General features: G+C 36.7%; 2 protein-coding genes across 3 annotated transcripts in view; one reads left to right on the top strand and one right to left on the bottom strand.

Annotated features, from left to right (window-relative positions):
- LOC142353248 (serine/threonine-protein phosphatase 2A 56 kDa regulatory subunit gamma isoform-like) overlaps window positions 1-4,133 on the top strand; it is a 36,470-nt gene extending 32,337 nt beyond the window's left edge. Inside the window, exon 13 of the mRNA XM_075405481.1 lies at window positions 3,210-4,133. The gene's annotated coding sequence lies outside the window, so the exon portion shown is untranslated. The remainder of the gene's footprint in view (window positions 1-3,209) is intronic.
- Window positions 4,134-13,643: 9,510 nt separating this feature from the next.
- Window positions 13,644-27,154, bottom strand: LOC142353748 (uncharacterized). Of its 2 annotated transcripts, none has more exons than XM_075406097.1 (5): window positions 27,069-27,154; window positions 21,954-22,134; window positions 18,406-18,441; window positions 15,531-15,810; window positions 13,644-14,107 (listed from the first exon to the last, which is right to left on the bottom strand). In XM_075406097.1, the coding sequence occupies exons 1-5, from the start codon at window positions 27,109-27,111 to the stop codon at window positions 13,835-13,837; spliced, it is 813 nt and encodes a 270-aa protein (XP_075262212.1). In that variant the 5' UTR covers window positions 27,112-27,154; the 3' UTR covers window positions 13,644-13,834. The 2 variants fall into 2 exon arrangements, with proteins under 2 accessions (XP_075262212.1, XP_075262213.1); XM_075406098.1 differs by having other exon boundaries at window positions 14,040-14,173.
- Between the last annotated feature and the right edge of the window lie 523 nt (window positions 27,155-27,677).

Genomic DNA, 27,677 nt, shown 5'->3' with positions numbered 1-27,677 from the left:
TTGTGACCGTTGTTTTGTAGATTTTTTATTTCGTTTCCGCCTCTTTTTCTAAGTGTAGAGGGAGTCACCTTCCTCTCTGATGGACAGGGATGTAGCTGTTTTTAAAATGCAACTTTACCTTATGGGATTTTGACCCTCCTATTCGTATTGTTACATTTTTGTATCGGAGTGTTGCTTGGACGTGTTTAGTAATTTGGACGTGTTTAGTAAATCGATTGAGTTAACGTTCTTACCATCTGGTTTTGGTCCTGTTATTTGAGGTGAATGCCCAGTGGTTTGAATCAGTCCTGGCCCACGATGACTCGGTGCTCGTTGGGTTTCACTATATCTGCTCGTCCTGTTTTTCACCCAAAGCGTTCAATGTTGAAGTAAAAAGTTCCCAAGTTCTGAATCGGAGTGTTGCTGTAACTGCTTAGTTATACTGGATTTGTCTTTCTGCTCAACCATGTTACTATCTCTTGCTTCGATGTCCTTTGCGATATATTCGGTCACTATGCTGGTTGAAGTCCCAGCGTCAATCATGACCCAGAATTTGCTATGTCCATACTGTATGTTTAATTTAGACGGTCTGATTGGGTCAGCAGTTGATTCCATCATGTTCACCGTATATTCTTCAACAGAGTTTCCGTACGTCGAATGACGTTCAGGGTCTAGTGAGATCATATTCATACCTTGGTTGTTCAATACTCTGATCTTCTATTTCGTGGACTGATCTTTCACATTGTTGGCGTTTTTAATCGATCTACATACCTTTGCATAGTGATTTGGCTTTTTACATCAGCGGCACAGCTGTCCGATCGCTTGGCTTTGGTTCTGCGGCATGTGTCCCGACAGTTCCGACAGTGGTTGTTTGATCTTTTGGTACTGTTTGAAAGTCTCATGTTCGCTCTGGTCGTTCCACGGAGCTCGATGGTTGTTGTCTGGAGCCAAGTTGTCGTGAGCTTGAGATTTTCATTACGGTTTTTTCTCGGCCGATGGATGTTGTTGATGTCTTGGACGGCTGTTTAGATTTGATCGCCAATTGACCTCTTATTCTAAGCTCTAAACTTACAGGTAGTTCGAGTGCCTTTTCTGTGGTTAGGGTGATTTTGAGGAGCTCCTTTTGGATCTCTCGATTGATCACGTTTGCTGTGAATATGTCTCTTAGCAGTTCGTCCTTTAGGTGTCCTAGTTGGAAGTGTTCTGCAAGGAAACTTAATGCTGAATGGAACTGTCCCATGGTCTCTCCGCGTTGTTGTTTACGGCTTAGAAGAAAGTACTTGTCGAAGCTAACATTTTGTGGGCGGATAATTGTTAGCTCGAGTTCTTCCCATATTTCCATTGTAGTCTTATTCTCCAATGTTTTTTTGGGAATTTTCGCGTGTTTAATTTACGTGCTTCGATTCCGAGGCTAAGGTAATTTAGTGATTTGGCTTTGCGGTCTGCGATTTCCCTGTCCCTTTGCCGCAGAGGACACCTATTCTGTTTGTTTTTGTCATTCTGCCATTTTGTTATCTGGCAATGTCTTGTTAATCTATGTTTTCATTGTTTGGTTTGTGTTATGGACTGCTTCTTCGACAGGTTCAGGGGGTATATGACTGTTCAATGTTTGCCTTTGCGACAAGGGCCATTTTGAGGTGACATCTCCACTTGTGCCATGGGATAGGCGGGTTGCTACTGGGCTTATCCTAGAATTGTTCGAGACGTAGGATCGTACGTCGTTTTGAATCTGACTGCGCCATGTTGTACGCTAATCGAGACTATCGTGATTCGCTTAGCTATGAAGAACAATTTTAGTGACAACTTTCCAATTTAAACGTTAAGGCAGAACTGCACTTAGTCAGTTCACTGCCAATGGTTACGCTGCAGTCCAGGTCAGCTACTTGCCACTGACGTATTCAACTGTTAACTAATTGATAAATATGTACTGCATGAATGAAATTATTCATTTACTGCACTGATGTTAATAGTGTGATTCGCTAGTACCAGACGTTTGTTAGATTCTAACACCTGCTTTTTGAGAAATAACAGTTGATTTTTTGGTTTTAGTGGGTTTCTTTTTCCTGTGGTCTTGTTGGTTTCAAAAACAACATTTAATTTTTATTGGCCTTCTGGTCATAAGTCAATTTTTTGGCTCCAACTTTTAGCTAGTTTGCATTCAACGAGATACCATTTGTTTTTGAAAGGTTTGAGCGAATTTCTTAATGTTGCTTTCATTTGTAGTTATATTGTCCGTTTTCAGCCATTGCATCTTCAAAAAAGTATTTTTGACCTGAGTTTTATGATTTGATGTAGTTCAGGGATTTGGCCTGTGGTTATGAGGTTGGGCGCCACTCTTATTTTCTTATTTTCTTTTGTTTGCTTATTTTCTGTTTTTGCCTAACTTGCTTCATCTGTCATAGATTCTCACAAGGTTGGTGTTTTATGAACCCATTCCAAGTTATTTTTAGGGTTTTTGATAAAACCAATATCATAGAATAAGCATTTTTACAATTGTTTTTAGTTTTTTATTCATTTTTTCGTCTATAGGGTCAGCGGCTTCGTTGACTGTCTTAGTTTGATGTTGCTGTAAAAATTTTTTGTCGGGCTATTTATATCGATGCTTTCTGTAGAAATAATAGTGTTCGGGTTATTAGTTTTTTTTATTTTTATCAGTTGTTGAAACAGATGGCAGTTATGTCAGAGTCTAGGTTTTTATGAAGGTGATTTTGATTGTTTTTCCTGAAATATAAATTGAAATGAAGTTTTAAATGAAAATATAATTTTGTTTCGCTTTACCTTAGTTCACACTTTTTTCAAATTTTTCCGTGAAATCTTTTTAACGTCTCTGTGTTAGTTTCACTGTCTGCTCAAATTGTCTACTGTTAAACAGTATTTGCTCAGCAAAGGAATCTAGATTGAACAATTTCGTACCGAAAAAAAAAGAAATTGAAACTAGAAACAAGATAAACCCGTAAACACCAGTTTTAGATGCCCAGAACTTTGTTCAAGTTAGTCTTAGTTACAAGGTAATTGTTATTGGTTTTGGTGCTAATCCCAGTGTCCTCCCATTTAACAACCGGGGTATGTCTAACTATGAAAGCAATTAAACAAAATAGCTCGCATTAAAAAAATATCTCGAAAGTCAATTTTATTTTTCTTTCAGTGCCAAACGGTGTTATTGGAATCAATAACCTCTATTTTCTGGTAGTCTGCCGTGTACGTTCTTAAGTTGCAGCTCTTTGTTTCAGGATCAAACTTGTTACTTGTGTGTCAGCGTATGCAGCCTTGAGAGTCGGTCAATGAAGTCTGTCTAAAGTTGATCTTGCATCAAATGAGGAAAAGAAATGTGTTCCAAATTGACAGATTGGAAAAGAATAGATGGAATTGTATGGATGAGCTCCTGTAGGGATGCGAAGAAACAGCAGATACTATCTGTGCCAAAGTAGTGATACAAAAATACACACTAATAGCTGCTGATTACTAGGATCTTTATGCCCCCCCCCCCCACACACACACACCTAGCTTAGTGGGCTTAAAATTGTGGCTACAGTGCGCTAATAATGCATAGTGGGTTTCAGTCACAATGGGTACTGGGGTGTGGGGAAGCGACAGAATTGATCCGACTAGTGAGTAATTTCTTCCCGTGTTATGATGCTACGAAATGTGTTCTTCCTTCCTTGTTTTTAAGTATTCCGATACCTGTTTACTATCCAATGATGGTTTTGACGTGGAGCTGGAGAATTTTGGGATTTTTTTCCTTATTGAATTAGTATCCCTGGAATGATTTTAGGGTTCGGTTCAGATCGTGTTGATGATACCCTTTTGAAACTAGCTTTGTAAGCCATCACTAAACGCGCCTGGGCACAATTACAATAAGTAGCAGAATCATTTTCTGGATGAGTTCCAGCGATACTGGGTTTGGTTGTTTGCTAAATGTGCAGAGATTTTTCAAGGAAAACCAGTTTGGGAAACTAACTTAAGCTAATTAACTACCATTTGCTGATAATTGAGGTAACTAGAAGTTTTGGGGGCAAGCCATTTCTGACCCAAAGTAACTATGAATTTTTACCCTCACGATTTGCTCATCATAATGTCTATAGGAAACTGGTGCTAGTCTGAAACCATAACCAGCTGTAATTTCTATCGAATGTGACTAAAATAATTATTCTTTTCTTTGTTCTTTTCTTTGGCAACGCTTTGGTGCTTTGGCTGTTTAAACCGTGTCGCTGTTATTTCATCTACCTCTTGTCAAACGCAAATGCACCCCATGCCACCCCCCCCCCCCCCCCGCCCAATAAATCCCTAAAGCTTGCAATCCCCCTCACCCGAAGAAACCCCCTCTGTTGCTACAACTACACAGTGACCTCATTTCTAACTAGCCAATTTGGAAGTCACTGAAATGAAGAATCGCAACCCCCTCCCCGAGCCCTGCTGTTAAGTAATAAGTATCGTGTCTTTAGCAGTATGTTGTGGTGAAGCATATTATTCTGGTTATTGCCAGATAAAGCAATACCAGCTGTACATTATTTGTTCGTTATTAGGTGAGTGCTTTTGTGCTATAATCAGGACTGGTTTTAAGTCTTACGTGTGAATTCAAAAGGTCAGCGACCGATTATTACTAAGAAGTCAAAATCAAAAGTTCAATCTTGTCCGGTCATCTGAAGATTCTTCTTGATCAAATAAAGATGATTGTAATGATTTTCTGACCTAGTTGGTGATGTATTAAGTGTTGTTCAAACTAACCTTTATTTATCAGACATGATCAGATTTTTATTTTTTCTATTTCGCAATTTGGTCGCTGATTTTTTGCGCCCTCCTTCAGCCTCTAGTTTTGACAATATAATTGAATTGAAAATAGCTAAATTTTACTAATTGCCACATTTTTGAACTGCTGTATTTGCCCACTTTCCTTCGCTAACGATGCTACAACAACTAGTGCTAGGATAAAAGGATTACGGCTAATTTTTTTTATTGAATATAGAAATTATTAATGTTTTAGTAGATGTTAATCAGTTTCATTATTAAATCATACATTTATCATCATTGCACTAACTACAATTGTAGTTTTTCTATCAAAGTTGTTTTTATAGGTTCAAAGTTTTAAGCTGAGGGAAGGTTTATGAGGGCACTCTTAGTTCTTAGGACTCGATGAGGAGTAATAATGACCTTTTTATGACGAATCGAAGAAGGCGTCTTATCCATGATTTTTACACTGTTTTAGTTACACAAGAACAGAGAAGTGATGCAGTCAAATTGCTGTGCAATTGAAGAGCAATGAAAATTGAGTGGTTTTCTGTTCAGGCCTCGTTCCGAGAGAGACAAAGTGAGAGATCAATTTTAACTACGTGAGAAAACGGTCGACTGTTTGAAAACAAATTGTTTCTCTTGTTTCATGACCCGGAAAAACTGGATTTAAACTTTTTGTCTAGGCTGGATTAAAGGGTTACGAGAACTCAGACCATTTCGGGTATTAAGTAGGCGTTTGGGTTTTCATTAGTAACTAATGGTTTTAACTGGGTGGGAAATTTCTGTTTGACTTTGCATTAGATTTACTCCGTAATTGTAAGCAACTTTTTATAAAGTGAATTAAAGCTAAGTACTATCACTATTTAAGAAGTTTTTCTTTAGTTGAAAATTTGGAAAGTTCATTTTTGATTAATTAGGAAATTTCAATTGCTGTCAATCAAAGTTTGACATATAGAAGCAATTAATCCTACTGCTCTTTTTAATGAGATTATTCGTACAACCTTTAGTTTGATCGTCTTTATTGACTTTTCCGCCACAAAGTATTTGTTACAGCTCTTTGAAGTCTAAGGCAATAAGAGCTCAGAGCTTATACTCTAACTGGTTTGAACCTCAATTTTGCTGTTTAAATCTCTTAAGAGAATTCAAACAAAAGTAAATAATACCATTTTGCAGATTTCCAAAGAATACTTTTCCAGCAATTCGACTTTTCAAATAATATCGTTTGTAGTTCATCACTAGATCCAGCAGTTGCCCGAAGAATATATCCTTTCAACAATTAAGATTTAATCCAGCCGGCTTCAGAAACTGTTTTTCATACCATCAAGGTACAATTTTCAAACTGATGAATTCTGATGCCATTTTTACCACAAAAATTTGAATTGCGCCTACAATAGAAGTATTTAGAAACAACGAAGCAAGCTGACATACTTTCTGGCGATAGACACTGGACAAAAACTACCAACAATTTTATGAATTTCCACAACATTGGGTGTGTGGAACCAGCATTAAGAGCTTGACATGGATGACTAATGTATAAGGCAACTATGCTTGTCTGACTTTTAGGTTTCTTAAAATCTTGTTAATCCTTTTTGTGTCACTATCATTGTTTATCTTAAGGGTTTTCAAAATTTAACTAACTATGAATTTATTCTTACTACTGATGCAATTATAGACCCTTACAAAAATCTATTTCGTTAAAGTTATTTTTTGTGACTGTTTTCTAATTTCAAATGTCCCCAAACTTATCTTCAAAAATTTAATCCTTTCTTCGAGAAAAATTGGGCTTCCAACAAAAATTTTCCGAGAAACAGGTCTTCCAACTATTTTTAGATCTCTTTTGTTTAGGCCCAAAGTATTTTTTAAGACCAATTACATTTTGTTCATTGTTATATATGACAGGGGCTTGCGGAGTAAAATGCCCACTTAATTGGGGAGTCAATTATTGCTAGTTTTATACCGTTTTGTCAGGTTCACTTTTGCCAAACAGGAGTAATTTCTGTTACCCCCCCCCCCCTCCAGATTTAAAACTGTAAATTTCCCCAAATAGCGTGTAAACTAACCGCAAAACTTAAGTACGAAATCTAGTGTGACAGTAAACTTGAAATTGTGGAAAAGAAGTGGGACGCATAAAAACTATGAAAAAAAATACCTAGTTTTCAACTTTCAAAATTAGTGATCAAACCTAACTTTATTGTTCATTTCCAACAGCGAAATTGAAGTCTAAATATTTGTTGGATCGAAATCCTGGGCATTTGATGGACTTAGTGCCCTGAAATTAGATTTTCACCTCATTAGTTCTAAGCTCAACTTTTAAAACTAAAATCTCTTCCTCTATGTTTTAGTAACCAATTATTTTGTACCATGCGTTCTCTAAAACCTGGATAAAAGGTTAGAGCAAGAAAAGCAAGGCGTTCTCTTAGAGCATCACAACCTATTGGTTTTTAATAGCCGCCCTCATCTTCTCAGCCGGCTATTATAGCGCTCCTATTTTTTTTTTTTACTTCGTCGAATAAAAAAATGTTTCGCTTTACCTCATTTTGCCGCCTTTTCAACATTTTGCGTGAAATCTTTTTGACTTCTCTAGGCTAGTTTCTCTCTTCTCTCATTCTGCTAAAAGTGATTTTGAACATCAGTTGCTCAGCAAAGCAATTCAAAATGAACAGTCAGTATAAATCATTGAAGTCAGAAATAGAAACGGGATAAACCCATAAAGCCCAATTTTAGATGCCCGCTATTTGAACGTCGGTCCTATAAGTATTAGTTACCTCTCTCTAATGCTGATTGTTATTGATAGTAGCCCCTGTAGCCTCTCTCTAAGAAACAAAAGTATGTTCAACTACGAAATGCCATCAAAATAAATCGGACTTAAAAAAATGTTTTCGTACGAAAATCTTTTTTTTTTCAATATCTTCTGTTATTTCAATCCCAGTCATGCTTATTGGAATCAACGGCGGCTATTTTCCGGCAATCTGCCGGGTATGTTTGGTTATGCTAGTCATTGCGACCGTTTGAAAAATAAATTCATGGTGTACAGGGCGGTTTTTAGAGCTTGACAACCATCATTTTAACCTTCCCCCCAATGCGCACTATTCTCATCACTTGAAAAAAAATGCAGAAGCCCACAGGAAGGGAAAAATTTTTGAGAAAAAAAAACGAAATTTTATCAGGAGACAAAATTCTGTAATGGCCTGAAGAAAGTGAGGATGATATCGTTTGTGCCCCTCCCCTTGCTCAGATGGTGCAAATTATTTGCACCACGAGACCTACGTGCCATATTTTAATTAGTGAGTTGAATCTTTTCGGTCTGTGCCCCCAGCTTAGAAGATTTATATTATTTGCACACCCCGGACGCACTTGCCGTATTCGAAAATGTAGATTTACTATGTACTGGCTCTGTAACTGGGGGGAGTTCAACGTACGGGAGGGGTGGGGTAGCTCAAACGGAAAAAATCCAAAAATTTCCAAAAAATTCCGTCGGTTTTTGTCGTGTGCAAAAATCAGGAAGATCAACTAATGAGACTTCTAAACTCTAGTGTGTTCCTTAGCTCTTTCGCTTCAGGCTGACCAAGTTTGACAATGAATTTGAATTTACCCACTAGAATAAGAATTTCTCCCTTAACTACCATATTTTTGCAACATATTATCCATTCGAGTAGACAATTTTTTTCATTTTTGTCGCTTTTCCATTATTTTTTTGTTTACTACCGGTGTTGCCACATGGCGAAACGAAAAATAACAAATAGAAGTCGTGCCAAATTGATTACGAGAATTTTTTTACCCTATCAGCTTACTTTTGTTTAATTTACAAGGAGCCATCTTTGTTCTGTTATATTTTGAAGGGCTTCTCAGTGATGAAAATATTATTGCATGCTTTGTTTAATGGAATTAAGCAAATAGAAGATTTATCCAGAAGACAATTGCATTGTTTTTCTGAAAAAACATTTATAGAACTTTCCAGAACTAGGACGTGGTTTCACAGAATTTCAAACTTTCTCTAAAAATTTCCAAGTTTTCAGTTTAGATACTATAGTTTTTGACAATATATATCTAGTTTATTAGATAGTTTTACTATAGATTTTAAAAAAAATAAAATTTTTTGTAGCAAATAGTTTTAACTAGGCAGCTCATTTCTGTTGACTTGGGTTAGATTTACGCCGTTATTTTAAGCAACCTTTTATAAAGTAAAACAAACCTAAGTACTGTCACTTTATTTTGGAAATTCTTCTTCAGTTGACAAGTTTGGGTTTTTGGAAAGTTGATTATATTGAAGGTTCAATTGTTGTCAATCAAACTTTGATATTTAAATGGAACCAATTATATTAGTCCTGCTGATCTTTTAATGAGATTAGTTGTACGACATTTGGTTTGATCGTTTTTATTGTCAGACAGTTTGACTTTTTGTCCTCAATATATTTGTTACAGCTCTTTGAACGCTAAAGTAATAAGATCTCAAAGATTTAACCTAACTGGTGTAAACCTCCAATTTGCAGTTTAATTCTCAGAGAATTGGAAAGAGATAGTAAATTTTCCAATGCTGCATATTTCCAGGGAATACGTTTCCAAAACTTTTCTAAATTTTGGCTTTTCTACTCTCTCCAATTGGAAGTTTTTGACTGAAGGTTTCCCTTATAGGCTGTAGAACTACACACAAATTATCGTCCGTGATGGTCGTTTGGGGTTGCCCAGGGCATGATGTCTAAGTCGTGTTGCGCCTTTGTGTACATGACCCAAAAGCGGGTTGATGTCTGTGTGGTTGGTAAACTAGACTGTCTGTTTGAAACTGGTCGATCAATACTCTCGATGTTGCAAATATTTCTGTTACGGAAAATCGATGTATTAAATGTGTTACAGAAAAGATCGATAGGAAAAAAACTTATCAACGAGAAAGTAAACCGTGCAGTTTTTTGAATCGCGGGTGCCCAATATAATTGTCTGAAACAGGTTGATATCCATTTCTACATTAACTATGCTGGCCTGAGTTTTGAGTTTCTTAAAACCCTCTAATTTTCTGCGTTTCATTGTTTCATCCAGATAACGCCGTCTCTCAAACTCCTTGTTTGTGCAGATATTGTAACCAATGTTGAGTTCTTTAGCTTAAATGTTGATTACATAAAGAAATTAATTTTGAATTTTTAGTGCTAAACGCGAAACATCATTTTTGCGTGTTTTGGCTAAACTTTTGGCAGGTAATGTCTTATTAGCGACCTGAATATTGCTAGCTGGCTCCTTCAAAGTTTCACTTTAGAAACTCTGTTGCACACAATTGGATAATTTCTCAATCGAAATATTTTTCTTCTCGACCTCCTCGTTATTTTGTAGAAGTAAAGATGCCACAGATGTTGCCACAGATGTTGTCGGCAGGATCTTTTGTGTCACTCTCATTGTTTATCTTACTGGCTTAAAAAATTTATAAACTATTTATACATTTTTTTTCTGCTGAATCGATTATAGACCCTTACAAAAATCGTTTTTGACTAAGTTGTTTATTTTTACTGTTTCCTAATTTCCACTGTACCCGTAAATTAATCGTTTTTGCTTCGAGAAAAATTGGGCTGCAAACAGAAATTTTTCGAGAAACATGCCTTAATATTTGGGTCTATTCTTTTTTTAGCCCAGTGTTTTTTATGCCCCAATTACAATTTATTTTTAATTGTGGTTATATGGTAAGAAAATTGTGTAAAAAGAAAATAAAAATAGCACGCGCGTCAGTAGTTTGGGGGCGTAAAACTCAAACGCCCACTTAACTGGGGAGTTGATTATTGCTCGTTTTATATCATTTTGTCAGCTTGATTTTTGCCAAACAGGGATCTTTTCTGTTTGCCCCCCCTCCAATGTAGGAAGCTCTTTTGTCCGATATTGCCAACGTAATGAATTGTTTGTGTTACATTTCGCTCAAGATCTTCTTCTTAACAGTCATTTCTTCAAATTTTTAATAGCAACTGAAAGACTAGCAGGTAAAAGGAATATCAATTTTGTTAGAACTAGTATGATGATACTAAGTAGGTAGGTGATCCTTGGGATTGCAAATCCATCAATGGGAGAAAAAATTAATTGCAATTGAAGATAAAATGAAAGACAGGGTCTTGAAAGAACGTAAATTTAAAACAAGAAAACTAAGTACCTAAACATTTTGATAACGGCCGGAAAATAGGTCTTAAATACCAGGAAGCATTTGTGTTGAAAACAAGAGGTCAAAAAACACGAAGGAATGTGCCTAAAAAACTTGAACTGGATTTTCTTAGCCAAAATTATTTGTAGCTAGAAAAATTTAAAAAGCTCCAATTGCTTTAATAAAATATTATTGATAGCTTTTGATAGCAGTTTCCGCTAAAAATTGGGCCGAATCTGTCTATTAATTTTGGTTGATTGGCTCCAAAATACCTAACTTTTGGCTAACGTTGCCAAAAAACTGAGAAAAATTATAAACGCAAGGTTGCGTTATGTATATTATTACCGTATATATTATCTAAGTGAACAAAAAAATAAAGGCAAAAAAAATCCGCAAAAATTGAATGACAGAAACGTAAAATTTCCTCGAATAAAAAAATATACAAAATGATGTTATATTTAACACTGGATGTGCTTTTTATTGATACATTTCATACCTTTCCTCTTGAAATGTATCGATTGGGCAAAATTGCTTGAACACGAAATTCCTGAGTACAGTTCGTCTTTCCCCCTGCCCATCGTGGGAGCAGGTAAAACAAAAGATAAAATTGAGAATAGTAGTCATTAGTAGAAAACTTATCCTTTTTAAGTACTTTCATGAAAGTTAATCCTTTCAATGAGGATTCGTGAAGGAAGGTTTCGGAAGACACGCCGATTTGATATCTTGACTGAAATCAATTTTAAAAGTTGAAATTTATCCCAAATTTGTTTAAATATCGGTGAGAACAGGTTTTCTGAGCAACATGATAACTAGCTTAAATTGAAATACAGTAGATAGAAATGACATGTTCTCAGGTAGGGAGAACAATGTGTTAAGTGCAAAAAACTGCACTAGTACTTGCCATATACGGAAAGGGGAAAAACTTGTTCACAACTAAGATGTAAATTAACCCATATCAGTTTATCTATATCTAGACGGATCCGTAAAATTTCATACTGATACGGACTATAAATACCTGTGAAATTTTGTACATTTGGGCCATTTTTAATTCAATTATTAAAATAATAGAATTCTTGTTACTCTTGCTCGAGACCACGACAATGGTGTCCAGACCACCAAACGACCGACAAACCTTGGATCTGCGTAATGCTGAATCCTGTACTGCGTGGATCATGTCTTTTGTGGCGAAATGTCGCGCAGAGAAAGAAGATAAAGTCAACACCGACGGTACGATCGTGGAGCTTTAGGTAAGAAATCTCTTTCTTTTTATATGCGGCCAGGACAAACTTCTTAAACTTAAGACCCTTATGAGCCTTAAAAAATTGTTAGACACTCCTTTTAAAGAGATCAGCCGAGCTATTCAAAACTATATTTCCCCTAAAGTGAGAGTAGAAATGGCAGAATGGGCTAAATTTCTCTCCGTTGTCCAAGGCGTTGGAGAATCTGATGAAAATTTTCTAGCTTGTCTCAGAGCAGATGCAAGTTTTTGTGACTTCGAAAAACTTAAAACAGTAACCAACCTTGAGGAAGAGTTGGTAAAAATTAAATTTATCTCAGATTTGAGAGACCCTGAGGCCAAATTAAGACTATTAGACTGCATTAAAACTAAGCCAACGATGTCTCTGTCTGAAATGACAGAAAGCTTACAGTTCAGAAGTCAAGCAATGGTTTTTGCGAGTTCCTCGACAGTTAATAGACCATTTGGAATAAAAGAAGAAGTGGTATACAACTTCAAAAAGACCTTCAGAAAACCTAGTGAAAAGTTCACTGGTAATAAAGGCAATGGTAACTTGTGTAATAGAACTTGTGCAAAGCGGATGAGAGGATGACCATAGACAGCGGTCCCCTGAGGCCCGTACCCACTAGATGTCAGAAATTGGCGTATTTTTGTTTCTTTGTTGCGTTGGAATACATTATGCACTATAAAACTACGCGCAGTATTGATTGTAACGGCTAACAATGTATAATTTCTGATAGATTACATAATTATTACATAACTTTCGGCTGGCTTTTCTGTCGGCTTACTTTTACTTCGGCTTCCTTTGCGTTTGCCGATTAAAAACTATGTGGCTGAAAACTATTTATATATATTATATTGCAACTACATTTAAATTGACACTAAATGTGCTGTTTTCGTACAAAAGTTTCCACTAATCGTGGATACTGAAATCGTTTTTTCGTCAATTCATCTGTCGAATAATTCCAATGATAATTACCAAAATCGAGAATAACTGATTTTTTAAAAGGCAACTCAATTGTCAGATATTTATTGAGATTGTGAGTCAGCACCCATAACTGGAGATTATAGCAATACTGTACTAACATACGGAATTTTGTGCAACAGGTATTGTAACGAGCATTAGCAAATATAATGCCAATTATAATAATTTATTATCCCGGGTCATAGAAATATTGTAAAAGAGCGCTTAATCATACTATTCGAATTCTGCATTTTTACTCTGTTCAGTACTCCGATCAGGTCATATTGAAGACTTTTCATTAAAAAATTCCGAACAAAAAATTGCCTGCATTTAAAATTCGACATCAAAAAATTGTAGCTTGAAAATTCTAGTGGCATTGAAAGTCTGAAAAAGCTATAAAAATGGCAAAAATTGGCTCAAAATGAACAGAAAAAATGGTTTTAAGACATTATTTGGGCCGCAAAAACCTCCGTCCGTTATTGATGACAACAACCTCTGTTATTACTAATTTACAGTTTTAAACTGTTGTCGTAACAAGGTGTGATTATGATTGCTGGCGCCCAAAACGATGTGCACGTGCACAAAACTTGTCGAAACGAAGAAATATTATGCTCACTAGTGAAAAGAAAACTTGTAAACGTAAATTCTGATTGAAAAAAATCACAATACACATTAGGTTTCGACTTAAAATCCATACGTGTCGTCTCGGTTCCATTGAAGCAAAATTAGTCCATTAAAATTAGGGGCACTTGCTCTAAATGTCGGTTTTTCTACTCTCTCCAATTGGAAGTTTTTGATTAAAAGTTTCTCTATTAGGTTATTGAAGTACACACCAACTATCGTACGTGCTGGGCGTCTGGGTCTGCCCTGGGTACGTTGTCTGGGTCGTGTTTCGTCCTTGTGTATGTGCGGGTTGTTGTCTGTGCGATGGTAAAGTAGAATGTCTATTTACGACCGGTCGTTCAATATTGTTGTTGTTGTTGCCCACTTTCAGACACAAGCCATAAGGGCGAATATATTCAGGGTCATTGATTATTCGGTAACCCTGTTTTCTTTCTGGTACTCTGGTTTTATCTGGCTTGATGCGTACCTAAAACTGGTCTCTACAGGCTTGTCTGATGGTACACTTAACGCTTGAAGTGCCCTCTTTTCTCTCCTATAATTTTGATCAACATGTAAACTGCACTCGACCAAAATTAATTGGGAATAATTCAACATAATTAAAGCAAGATTTTGTTTCTTTTTCTTTGGCCGATGCTCATTTTGATCTATATCTATTTTTCTTCATCTATTCTGATAAGTGGATAGAGGTTAAATTTTTCCAATATTGGAAAGAGTGACAAAAACGGGTTCAAAAACGGGTTAAAAACGGGTGCAAATTCTACAGAAAATTGAACGATTTGCGGTGAACACCGGTGAAAGTTTTTTTTACCGCAAAGCGCCCGATCATGAGGTGCTCGCGATAATATCGATAAAAGATGATCAAAATTTCCATTTAAAAATCTTGAGAGCAACCATAGCATTCGTACTCAACAGAAGGCTTATTTAAAAAAAATTTTCATAACGTCTCCATCGATTGATCGCAATTGGTCTTTATTAAGGAGTACTTCTTTCGGATGTTTCCGATCGTAACCCCCCCCCCCCCCCCACCCACCCAAAATGACAATGAACATGATATGAAATCAAGGAACCTTTGCAGCCTCGTGGCAGATAAATTTGTTGAAGTCATATACAAGTTAACCTTGTTTGTTAAATGATGGTGGTTTTCATGGTCACTCGGGACCTTTTTTGTTTGTGCCCTCCCGCCCCAGCTTAGTGGTTGCATATTATTTGCATATTACCCCCAGACGCACGTGCCATATTTTTACATAATGATTTACTATAAAATGGCACGTGCTCTTTGATGGGGGATGAGGGAAGCATGACGCACGGGGAGGGGAGGGGCTGTAAAAACGAGAAAGATTGCACTTATTTTGCTCAACTGCTCACTATGGATGATTTTGACTGGCAACCTCAATTTTTAGTTGAAAAAATGCCGAAAAGCTTGCAGTAAGTCACCTGCAATATTTCTCCACAACTGTTACTCAGTTAGATCGGCTCACAAAAATGTAGTTAAAAAGCGAAAAATCTGAATAAAAAAAATGTGACGCTCATGACTTATCGGCCTTGAAGAATTAACTTTACGATTAAAGTGCATTTACTTTATCCGAGTTTGAGAAATGGGATCTTTTCCGTTTGTGCCCCCCCCCCAGTACGTTATGCGCCCCCCAGTTACAGAGCACGTACCATTACATGGTAAATCATTAGGTAAAAATATGGCACGTGCGTCTGGGGGGTGCAAATAATATGCTCCCACTAAGCTGGGGGGCATAAACGGAAAATATCTGAGAAATGAAATAACGTGCTTTTCCCATTCTCAGCCCCCAAACCCCCTCCCCCTTGAAATTTCAGCCCCCATTATAAAACGAACCCATTATAGTGGGAAAACCGGAAGTAATACAATTAGTACATGCCTGAAGTACACATTTGGCGCCATCAATCTTGAATTGAGAGTACCTTTCCGAAATTTCGACTTCAGCACTAAAATAAATTCCAACTCCACATGGTCTACCAAAGTTGTCGCTCAACTTGTTCGTATCAATATCGTTGCTGTAGAGCTGACGCTGTCCCGCTTTAAATACTCGAGTTTGGGTTACAGATTGAGTCCCCTCTTGTGTACTTCCATGAAAGCCCACGGCCCACTCATTTTTATTTCTGTCCATACGAAGCCAGTCATTGTTACCATTGTCGTATCTGTATATGCAACAGAGTTTGTTCTTTTTTTAACCCCAAGAGATAACTACCCCGGCTGACCACCATGAATCGTTCTTAGACACCACGCGTAAAACATGCTTTAAGTTTTTATTTCATTTGTAATAACGGCCAGGCCATATTTATATGAGGATATAGCCTCAATAGACGTAGTTACTTACTTGTTTATTGCGCCCAAACTGTTACGGGTTTATGATTATTACCACACGGTTGTTATCGCCACCGAGAAGCTATCAAACTCCGAGGCGAAGCCGAGGTGTTATGATGACTTCAAGGGCGATAAAAACCGTGTGCTAATTTTTTTAATCAACACCTGTTGCGATCATGTTTGTTTTTTAGACTACAAGTTTATCAAACTGTTTCCATCATTAGACTATGAGTTTATCACCACTCTTTTATCGCCACTGCACTCTAAATAAAGTTCAGGTAAATTTACCTGAAAAAACACCTGAATTTACCTGAATCGTTCAGGCAAATTGTTCCCACCTGAACTACACCTGAACTTACCTGAAATTTACCTGAAATTTACCTGAAAATTTCAGGCGTCACTGGCTGAACTTTTACCTGAACTTGCCTGAAAATCACCTGAAAAATACACCTGAAAAGTTCAGGTAGTTTTTCTGGTTCAGGTATTTTTACCTGAATTTCACCTGAAAATTTCAGGTTTTTAACCAACCTGAAATTTTCAGGTGAAATTCAGGAAAAAATACCTGAACCAGAAAAACTACCTGAATTTTTCAATACTTGTTCGATCTAGAAGCATCAGTAAGGCTGAAGAGTAGGAAACCTATATTTTAAACTTAACCGTAACTTTGAGAAAATTTATCAACGGCAGGAAATAGTTCCATAAATGTTTGTTTTGTCCTCTATACTTTCTAGAGAGACCAATTTCGGAAAGACGCACCTAAAAATAACAGGCAAGCTTCAGTTTGACGGACAGGGTTTTGAAGCAGTGCTTATGTTGGAAAATGGAATTGGTTCGAATTAAGAAGAATAACAATCTGATTCTGAAAGACTTTAAATAAATGGAAGCTAAATGAGGACCATATGTCGTTACCGGTTCCATATACGTATAATCTGAATATTCGTAAAATTGAAACACTTTGAAAAATGCTGGACACTGCCTAATAAATGTGTTGATGTTTCTCCTAAAGTTTGTATTTGTATTGTGTTTTAGTTTCTGCTAAATTTTTGTTGTTTCACTGCCGAATGCAATGAAAGTTATTTTCAGGTAACCACACCTGAACTTGTTCAGGTAAAAATTTACCTGAAATTCAGTTCAGGTGTATTTCAGGTGCTTTTACACCTGAACTTCACCTGAACTTCTAGTTACCTGAACTTGGTTCAGGTAAATTTACCTGAACTTTTTTTAGTGTGTGGTTACTTAGTAACAGTGGCGATAAAAGAGTGTGATAAACTCGTAGTCTAATGCTGAAGTGTTTTTCCAGTGTTGATCGGGCATTAAAATTTATTACACTGGCAGTTTATTTAACTGCTATTATTGCAACAGGTGTTTATTAAAGCTAAATCACTCACAACAATCCCTAAACCCTTTTGAAATCCTATTCTTCTATCCGACATGAGTCATTCGGTGACTGTAATCTCAGGGAACAAAATAATAATGGAAGCTGCTGATTTTTAGTGCTAACTGAAATTTAGTCTTAATCAGTGATGATTCAGCGAATACCAAGTCTTGGATGGATATTGCATAAGCGCAACACTTTTCTTTCGCTTCGTAACGGAACAAAAAGAGCGCTTTTCATTGGATTGCTTTGAAAAAGTTTTAAGTTGAAGAAAGATGCATAGGAAATCCCAAAATGTCACATAAGGGTGAATGTCAAAATACAGAAGGAGAAGTCATAAAACCTAATTCAAAGATTTCAATGGCAAACATTGAAATCCTTGACCTGATAGGCATACACAGAATGTTATCAGTCAATCAGTTAAAAAAAGTTTGGTTTTCTGGCATTGAAAACCAAGGTTTCGATCAGAAAGTAAGAAATTGGGAATAGAAAATTTCTATCAGTGACAAATTTTACAGAGCAAAGGAGAAAATATCGCAAAGGACAAAATGACAAAAGCCTAAAAATATTTAACAAAATTACAAAAGACGAAAATACTGAATTTGAGTAAAAATTCTGGGTGTCAAGGCTCAAAACAAACATTAGAATGCAATCATCGAAGCAAGAACCAATCGATGCAAAAAGCAGTTACATTGAAAACTTGAGTTGATGCTTAGATTTGAAAAATCTTCAAAACTGTAAAAGTAAATTTAAAAAAAAAGTAAAACATAATCTTTTAACCTGTTGCCTACCTAAATTATGGTTGGATATATAAAACACAACGAAAGAAAAACCACCAAAAATTATTTTAAGTTGGAAAAAGTTTCAAGGTATTAAGAAATTGCCGTTTCTTGGGTAAAATGACTGACTAAAATTTTGTTTTGCTTATTATTTTAAACAACTGGCTGAAAAGTATATGAAAAAAAGAAAACGACTCGAAAACTGACATAGTTTGATTAAAAAAATCTTGTATCTGCGTCTGAAAATCTTGTAGCTGCGTCTTGATTTCTCGTACCTGCGTCTGAAGAATAGATGAGATGATGGTTGATTCCTAAAACAATATTAAACTGCAGTCAGCGTTGTTGGCAGGCAGCGTTAAGAAAAATCTCAAAAAGAATGAAACAACCGAAGGAAAGACTGAACCATTTGAGCATCAAAACTTTGAAAATGTGAACTTTAAAAAAAGACGTGCCTTCATCTTCAGCCAAAAAGCACTTGAGTTGCTAATAAAGCCAGTTTAGGGGTTCTTTTAAAACCTAATGCCTCCATGGTTCTTGTTGTTTATCACTGTTCGAAAACTCAATTTCATTGGAAAATAAATGAAATCAGATTACTAAAAAATCTAGTAGAAAAATCCTAAAATGGAATCTAACAACAAAAGTGACAAGCGCGTCTGAAATGAACAGCAGACCAATTGACCAAAACGAGTCCAACGGGCGAAACAATTTCAAGTAATTGAAGAAAAATAACATGAGTTGCAGATATCTCTGGAGTTGAGTTGTTACTGAAAATCAGTGTTTTGCAAATCAAAAATGCAATAAGAAGCATACAGATTACTTAGCCGTAAACTTGAATTACTTTTTAGTACACAAAAGACAATAAAGAACGACACCAAAATAATTATCAAATTTGTCTACGCTTCCTCCGTGTTTTTACAGTAAGTGTCTTCTCAAGCAAAATTTTTTAGTTGAGACTTATGCTACTGCCCATATGTAGGTTCAAATATGTGCTATTTTTCTTAGTTGGCTTACAAAAATGAATAAGATTTTTGACAAATGTGCAAAAATCGCAGCAAAAAGATTTCGAAATTCCTTAATAAATTGTTTAGTTTTTCTGATGCTAATTCTTTGGCAAAATTTTTTATCTGATGCTCAGCAACAAATAATACTACGGCTAATTAAAATTTTTTTTGGACATATAAGAGAGCAACTGAGGCCACAAACACCATTTTGCCAAGTCAAGAAAAATTGAAAATGACTAAAAATAATTCACGAAACGTTCTCTATCAGATTTCATTAATTGAAAAATTAAAACTTCCACTTTAAAATAGAACGTTCTCAGCTAGTTCAACAAAAGAAGAACTTGAAAGAAAGCGAAAGCTAGGCAATGTAATGTAACTTAATGCCCATTCGTATCATGTTTTGAAAGCTGAGAGCCGTTTAACGATTTGTTAACACATCCAGACAAGTCCTGAACAATCCGAAGAATTGGATGAAACAAAAAAATCTAAACCTTATCGCAAGATAGGCCCGACCGATGAGGGCACCAGTCAGGAGACAAGTGCGACCCAAGATAATCGCCTAGACCCAAATTTTGGTCGCAGATTCGGTATTTCGATTACCAATTTTCAGTCTGGTAGGCTTGGTGAATACTTACATTTTGTTGTATTATGTCTGGCCACAACCTTTTTTGAATTGTCAGCCTGGTAATTACCCAGAGTCGTGTCTGTTCGGCTTGATCAATGCTATTATAATTTTAAATGATCAAAGCAAGATCTTTGGCTGTGATTAGAGTTCACATATTGATAAATTGGTAAAGATAAACTGATAAATTGGTAATACCAGAGGTTTAGTCGATAATAATATCGTTTCTCTGCAAAAAATGTGTAATTATGTGCCGAATTGGCGTTTTTCTTTCAAGCAATAGCTGATGTTTGGTAACAGACATAAATATTCAGGTCCCTTAACTATTTCACCAAAATGGTTTCAAAAACTCACAATAACCTCTAAATCGACGGATTTTTGTTTAGAGTTAAAGTTAACAACTTTATTTTTCATATTTGGCCAGTGAAACAAAATGAAAAAACTTAAATTTTTGTAAAAGCAGGCGTCTACATTTAAATGGACCTGGCCCAGATTTTCTTGGGTATAGCCTAAGGTCTGTTATCTGCGACCAATGATATGACCTAAGTTCTCTTTGGTCAGGCCAATAGTAATATTATCGTCGGTTCGGTTTGGCAGCTATCCTGTTTTTGGATCGGTTTGGTGTGCTCGGCGGTGTTGACGATGAATCGGCCAATGATCTGTGTCGAGTTTCTTTGGCCTGGTAAATGGTCTGGTCCACGGTCTCTTGGTCTGGCCGATAACCTGGACTAATAGGGTCTGTTTGGTCTGGCCAATAACCTGGACCAATAGGGTCTGTTTGGTCTGGCCAATAACCTGGACCAATAGGGTCTGTTTGGTCTGGCCAATAACCTGGACCAATAGGGTCTGTTTGGTCTGGCCAATAACCTGGACCAATAGGGTCTGTTTGGTCTGGCCAATAACCTGGACCAATAGGGTCTGTTTGGTCTGGCCAATAACCTGGACCAATAGGGTCTGTTTGGTCTGGCCAATAACCTGGACCAATAGGGTCTGTTTGGTCTGGCCAATAACCTGGACCAATAGGGTCTGTTTGGTCTGGCCAATAACCTGGACCAATAGGGTCTGTTTGGTCTGGCCAATAACCTGGGCCAATAGGGTCTGTTTGGTCTGGCCAATAACCTGGACCAATAGGGTCTGTTTGGTCTGGCCAATAACCTGGACCAATAGGGTCTGTTTGGTCTGGCCAATAACCTGGACCAATAGGGTCTGTTTGGTCTGGCCAATAACCTGGACCAATAGGGTCTGTTTGGTCTGGCCAATAACCTGGACCAATAGGGTCTGTTTGGTCTGGCCAATAACCTGGACCAATAGGGTCTGTTTGGTCTGGCCAATAACCTGGACCAATAGGGTCTGTTTGGTCTGGCCAATAACCTGGACCAATAGGGTCTGTTTGGTCTGGCCAATAACCTGGACCAATAGGGTCTGTTTGGTCTGGCCAATAACCTGGACCAATAGGGTCTGTTTGGTCTGGCCAATAACCTGGACCAATAGGGTCTGTTTGGTCTGGCCAATAACCTGGACCAATAGGGTCTGTTTGGTCTGGCCAATAACCTGGACCAATAGGGTCTGTTTGGTCTGGCCAATAACCTGGACCAATAGGGTCTGTTTGGTCTGGCCAATAACCTGGACCAATAGGGTCTGTTTGGTCTGGCCAATAACCTGGACCAATAGGGTCTGTTTGGTCTGGCCAATAACCTGGACCAATAGGGTCTGTTTGGTCTGGCCAATAACCTGGACCAATAGGGTCTGTTTGGTCTGGCCAATAACCTGGACTTAAGTCTGTTCAGTCTCCTTAATTACGATCAAAAATTGCCTGATCTGGCCAAAGGTTGAGAAAATCTAATTAGTCTGGTCAATACTCTTTTTCCGGTCTAGCTGGTCTGGACTCCTTTTTCCGAGGCCCAAGGTAGGCGGTCTGGTCAGTACCTGTGTTTGGTCGTAAACCTGGCCTTGGTTATGAAACAAATCCTTTTTAATGGAGTCAGATAAAGACAACAGCTTTTCATAAGCATATTTATTGACATAATTTCCAATATCGCTAACTTTTTTATTGATTAGATTATAGTTTTTTGTCCCAGAAAAGTGTGCAAGCGGTCTAAAAAAATACTAATGTAGAATGACGAGCGTAAAAAATTGCTCATCTTATAAGGAGAAATGACGGGGAGCTCTATTTGCCAGGTAAAGATATCTGTTCATTTACCTGTCGCAGCATCGTAGACCCACTCGGACCCAGTCTGAATTCGGCTGGAAATACTCCATTTTGCCTCGTATTTGTATATGGCCTCTGGAGTTGGGGAATTTAAAGTCACCTCTGGGGTCGAAATCCTCTTTCTTCAATGATAGAACACTCATCAATTTTTTTGCTTTCTCATTTGCAGGTTCTAAGAAAAATAACCACTCGTTTTTTTTTCATTTGTTTTAATCCTTAAAACGCGAAGGAAGCTTTTAATTTGTCCAAAAATCAACTGATATATAAAATGATCACGAATTTAGCTGGATCTACTATTTGGTGCAAAAATTTGAGAGTTCACTTTCATATTCAGCTTTTCAGGTAAAATAAAAACTTGGTAACTTGGTAAGGGCTTTAAATTTTTGTCTTTGAATTGAATTCAGTTTTTCACTTCATTTCAGTTTTCTGACAAATAGTGAGTTGAGTCTTGGAGTGACCCGGAACTGGGTGACATGGTATTTTAGTACTGATTCATGAAAAAACAAGACTGAATTTTTTTCTGGCTATGGCTCTGATCATTTCACATTTTACAATTTATAGTCTGCAGTTTCCACTATCCATGAATCACCTTTCTAATTTTTAGCTGAGCATGTTTTTGCTTCATTCTGTCTCTTAACTGTCCAGATTAATTTGCCGCCTGCCCCTAATCTGCCCAGAGTAAATTGCCGACTGCCCTTACTCTGCCCCGAGTAAATTGCCGACTGCCCTTAATCTGCCCCGAGTAAATTGCCGACTGCCCTTAATCTGCCCAGAGTAAATTGCCGAGTGCCCTTAATCTGCCCAGAGTAAATTGCCGACTGCCCTTAATCTGCCCAGAGATAATTGCTGGCTGTCTTTAATCTGCCTAGGGGTAATTACCGATAGTTGCTTCAAAGCAAAACTACTCAACACGTTGCTAGTAAAGCATGCTAGTGGCAATACTACTTAATGTTAAAAACACATGCTTGATGATTAACTAATTTAAAATGACCATAGAGGGGGTTTACATAAATAAAAATAAATGAAACTGATATATGAAATTTATAAATAGATAGTTATAAATAACTATTAATGAAACTCATAAATATTATATATAAATGATAGTTATAAATGAGACTTATAAATTATTGACTGAAATGATAGTTAATTTCAGTTTATTCACAGTTTTTATTCACATTTTAATAAAAAAGTGTTCTCTGGGTGTTAGTGATAAAGAATCAGTTCGTTGTCATCGTTCGAAGCTTTCGAGAACGTGGTGCTATTCGTGAATGAAGAGGGCGCTGACCCTCCCTCTTGTTGAACGTCTCCGCGACGGCAGGTACGGCCAGAGAACACGAATTTGAGCAACGTGAACGGGTTGAATAACAATTGGAAATCACTAACGGTACTGCAAGTAGCTTCAACTTCGTTTTGATATGCATCGTGCTCTTCAATATGATTCAATAGTTGTAAACATCTATTTTGTGTTCGGGGATCTTCGACATTTTCAGCTCTAACATCCGAAACAATTTTTACTCTTCGATACTCTTGTGACATTCTGGTGATAGCAACAATAATCAATCTGAAAAAAAGTGTGAGATTTTTCTTACTGTATATTACATCACTTAACATCAAACCAAATTGAAATTACATCAAGTAGAATCACATGCCTCCCTCCATCAGCAACATCTGCATCCCCCCGATCGTTCCTGATCCTTACTGTAATTGTTTAATGGGAAAAGCAATCGAGTCCAAAGAATTTACAGCTGAGGCGTAAACACCGCACCGCCATCAACACCTTCACCGCTCCCCTCCTCTCCAACCATCAACACCTTCAACCCCCATCCCAAGCCACCCATTCCACGCCTTTTAATATTTCCGCCGGGTTCCTCAAGAGTCTCAATCAATTGGTTTTCGTTTCGCCTGGTGAATGATGGGCCGGGGAGACAGCTGTCGGACGTTGAAACTCGTTCACGTTGCTCAAATGCGTGTTCACTGGCCGTACTTGCCGTTGCAGAGACTGGCGACAAGAGGGAGGGTCAGCACCATCTTCATTCACGAATAGCACCACATTTGCAAAAGCAAATTTCAAATCAAATATCGGTTCCCCCACATCTCAATTCGAGAACCAGATTGCATTCATACTGACTTTGTGCCCGTCTCATTTTATTACGGGTACAACGTTGTTCAGGGGTCACAGGGGGGAGGTGGGATGGTGGTGGGCCGACCTTGGGTCTTGGGCTTTGCAGAACGGGACGGGAGTGGCAGTATGGGCCGTCGGAAACAGACAATTCCGTCACAATCGACCATTTCAATGAAATAATGGCGGAGATGGTCTGCGCCATCTTGAATGGTCGACATGCTCAAATTTCGAAATTTTTTCTTAAATTTTTATGCTCTGTCTGTTTTAGCTTTGAGTCATATGGCCATAAAGAATTTATCGTTTCACTGCAAATTTATCGCTTCACTGCACAGAGAATGATCAGTGATCTGCATGATTACCGCGAAACGGAAGAAAACCTTGTATGTTTGATGATGAATTTAGTTACAATTGTACACAAATTGGACGTAGCTTTTTTGTAGCATAGTTTAGATGATCCTAGGATCATCTAAACTATGCTACAAAAAGCTACGTCCACCTGAAATAAAAGCGCCAAAAACGTCAATTAATACAATATTTGAAATCAAATCAGTTCTATGGTAAGGAGTCAATACGTCTTCAGCTTTTTAAGGTCTAGTAGGATGTCTATAGTTTTCAAACAAGATGGTAACGACATCTGAGTTGTTAAATTGTTGACAATCTCTCTTCAAAACATTTGCAGAGAACTGCGTGTTTTCGTAATTTTTGCTTTCAAATTGCCCATAAATTTCAAAATGAATTGTTATTATTTGCTCATACTTCCAGTACATCTCGCTCTGTTTCTTTAAAGAAACTGCCTACAATCTTTGATGAATGCGCACGAGCTTTACCTTGAAAATTATGTATTAAAAGTGCTATGTTTCTGTGCCATTTTTTCTAAATTTTCCAACTAGACAAGACTGTTTAGCTTGTTTGAACATCTTGCAAACACGTTCCGTCCATGTGTTTGAATGTTAGCCCACAACATGAACGATCGATTTTCTGAGCTTGCATTTTTTGTGTTTCGTGTCGAGAAATTTTGTTCATTGTAGTCGATAGAGATTCTTGAACCTGCAACATTTTTGGTAACGTTTGTATGTATGATATAAAGTAGAACTTGATTTTAAAGAGAGTTGTATTTGTTTTTTTGTCATTGAAAATTGGGCATTTCGAATTGAAAGATCGTGGCGAACAGTTTAAAAACGAAGCAGCTAATCATCTCCTCTGTGTACATGGAGATAACGATGAAGAAATCTTGCTAAAAAAATTAACGCAAGTAGAGTGCAAATCAAACGGTTTGCCATAATATAACACTTAAGGAGCAGAAGTTGTGCTGTATGTAGAATTTTAGTTTTATAGTATATGATTTCATATTGACCAAGCTTGATTTTTTAGAGCGACCTTAGTATGAAACCAAAGAAATCATATATGTTCCTAGTACAATTACCAAAATTCATACATCTTTTTTTGCTTCAATTTACCCTTTTAATTTTTTCAGTAAAGTTTTTAATTATGTGATTCCCCTGCATCATCTTGTGGTCCGCCAAAGACCCAGGAATCTTTAGTTTTCGATTATGTTCAAATAGCAAAATGGTTGCTAAAGAGAAGAATCAATTTTTTTATTGACAAAATTTTTGCTATTTTTTTTTTGCTAGTTTATACCAAAAAACACTCAGTTATTAGAAACAATCGAAAAAATTGTTTGCATGTATTTTCAAAATCATTTTCTGACGACATCTAAAACCAAAGTTATTGCTTTATCGAACCAAAATTACCGAATTTGGACTTCATTTGTGATATATCACTTTTAATTGCCCTCTGACTACAGGACAATTGAATTTTGGCACAAGTCAAAGTTTTATGTGTCATAGTTGACTCTGAATGACTTCCAAGATCATTTTTCGAAGTCTACGAAGAAACCTACACAGTTAATCGGCTTTCATTTTAATTGTATGAATTCTGTGTGATTTCGAGGAAATCATATATGATGGTTGTATGACTACTAAAAAACTGATAAAAATCATATGTGACGTAATGTGATTACTATGAATCATATACGACCTTACGCGAAATCAAAGAAAAATGTATGGTCAGCGACCCGGGATCTCGCATTTTTCCTCGATTCGGTATACCAGGCGTCAAAATTACAGGTTTTTTAAAGTATTTTTAATTGATTAAGTATTAAGAACTGAATTCAAACATTATTTGAACAAGGAAAGCTCTTAATTTGTCTGCTTTGGGATTTTTATGCTTCAAATCCATTAGGAAAACAAACAAGTTAAATCAAAACCGCGCCATTTGTTGTTTTGTTGTGTATTCTTGTTCTAATTTATTTTTTACCGTTCTATATTATGGCCTACCAGCAGTTCAATTAATTTCAACAAAAAGTCCCAACAAAAAATAATGTTTGGTAAAAACATTTTGTAACTTGTGCTGTTTTAATTCAAATCTTATGTGACCTTCATCACCTTACAGCTAACCTCGTTTGCCTAGTATGGGATAGTTTGGTTTCTATATTTATGGTATGACTTTTGCGTACAACAAAATATACAATTAAGAAAAATGAATAGACTTCAGCAAAATTCCTTAAGCGTTTTTGAATTTCTGCTGCTTTTAGAATAAAAGAAATTAAAAGAAACATACCTGAAAGAATCAATTGTAATCTCCACCTAATCGACAAAAAATGCACCTTTATCATTTAGAAAAGAGCACACCAAGTGAACATCAGAAAGGTTTTTGTACTAAAATTTGCTAAATTCTTGAAAAATGTGGCTGACTTGTAGGAATTTGCAAAAGGAACATGTTACTTGCAACGATAAAAACAACCTCAATTTAGAGGACCATTATTAAATATTTTACAAGGCTGGGAGTTTTCTTGGTATAATTTTGCAACTTTATTCCACGCATTATCATGTCAAAACACTAAATGGGGAGTGAAAATTATTTTTAGTACGAACAGACGCATTAAATTGTTCTTTTAAGCGTTTAAAATCAAAAAGTTTACACACCTGGCCACTCGTCTTGAAAAATAAAAGGCAATAGATCTAACATGCTCTGCCGCCCAAAATTATCGTCTGCTGTGATTAACACAGTTCCTCCTGAAACAAACACAAAAACCATGATAGGTATAGAAACGAAATGAGTAATCATAACCTCTTGCACTTTTTTGCTCGAAGGCTTTTATTTGCATTTTTATCTACGAGACACAACGAAGTAGTAACAATTTACGCATATTTATTGATAATCCTAATAAACATTACTAACAAAAAACGTAACGGGAAGACTCGAAAAATTTCCCATAAAGTTGTTGTTTTCGTAAATTTACTCAAAAAATGTTATAATAAATACGACTCTTTAGCTGAAAAAGTATCCAATTATGACAAATATTGATACTTTACTTTCTTTATGTCTCCAATTTTAAAAAACTTTACAAGATTAACAGAGAAATGCGTCAACTTAATCGAGTTTGCTCAGAAACGAGCTGAAATTTTGCCTCAAATATTTTTGTCAGTAAAACGAAATTTCTCTTATCTATTTGAACTTTAGATAGAAACATGTCTGCATTGTTAGATCAATAACATAATTTTAGCTTTCAGATTGTTTTGAAAAAAACCCTA

The sequence above is a fragment of the Convolutriloba macropyga genome, chromosome 14, assembly GCF_964194025.1.
Source record: "Convolutriloba macropyga chromosome 14, txConMacr16.3, whole genome shotgun sequence".
NCBI classification, from domain to species: domain Eukaryota; kingdom Metazoa; phylum Xenacoelomorpha; order Acoela; family Convolutidae; genus Convolutriloba; species Convolutriloba macropyga.
Note: the sequence above shows the minus strand (reverse complement) of the source record. Positions and strands in the feature narration are given on the sequence as shown.

Excerpts from the sequence above, each read along its gene's own strand:
- LOC142353748 (XM_075406097.1), bottom strand. The coding sequence starts at position 27,111 with ATGTTAGATCTATTGCCTTTTATTTTTCAAGACGAGTGGCCAG. Across the intron at positions 22,135-27,068 it reads TTTTCAAGACGAGTGGCCAG|AACCTGCAAATGAGAAAGCA; the intron begins GTGTGTAAACTT and ends TATTTTTCTTAG. Across the intron at positions 18,442-21,953 it reads GGTCTACGATGCTGCGACAG|GAATCAACCATCATCTCATC; the intron begins GTAAATGAACAG and ends ATATTGTTTTAG.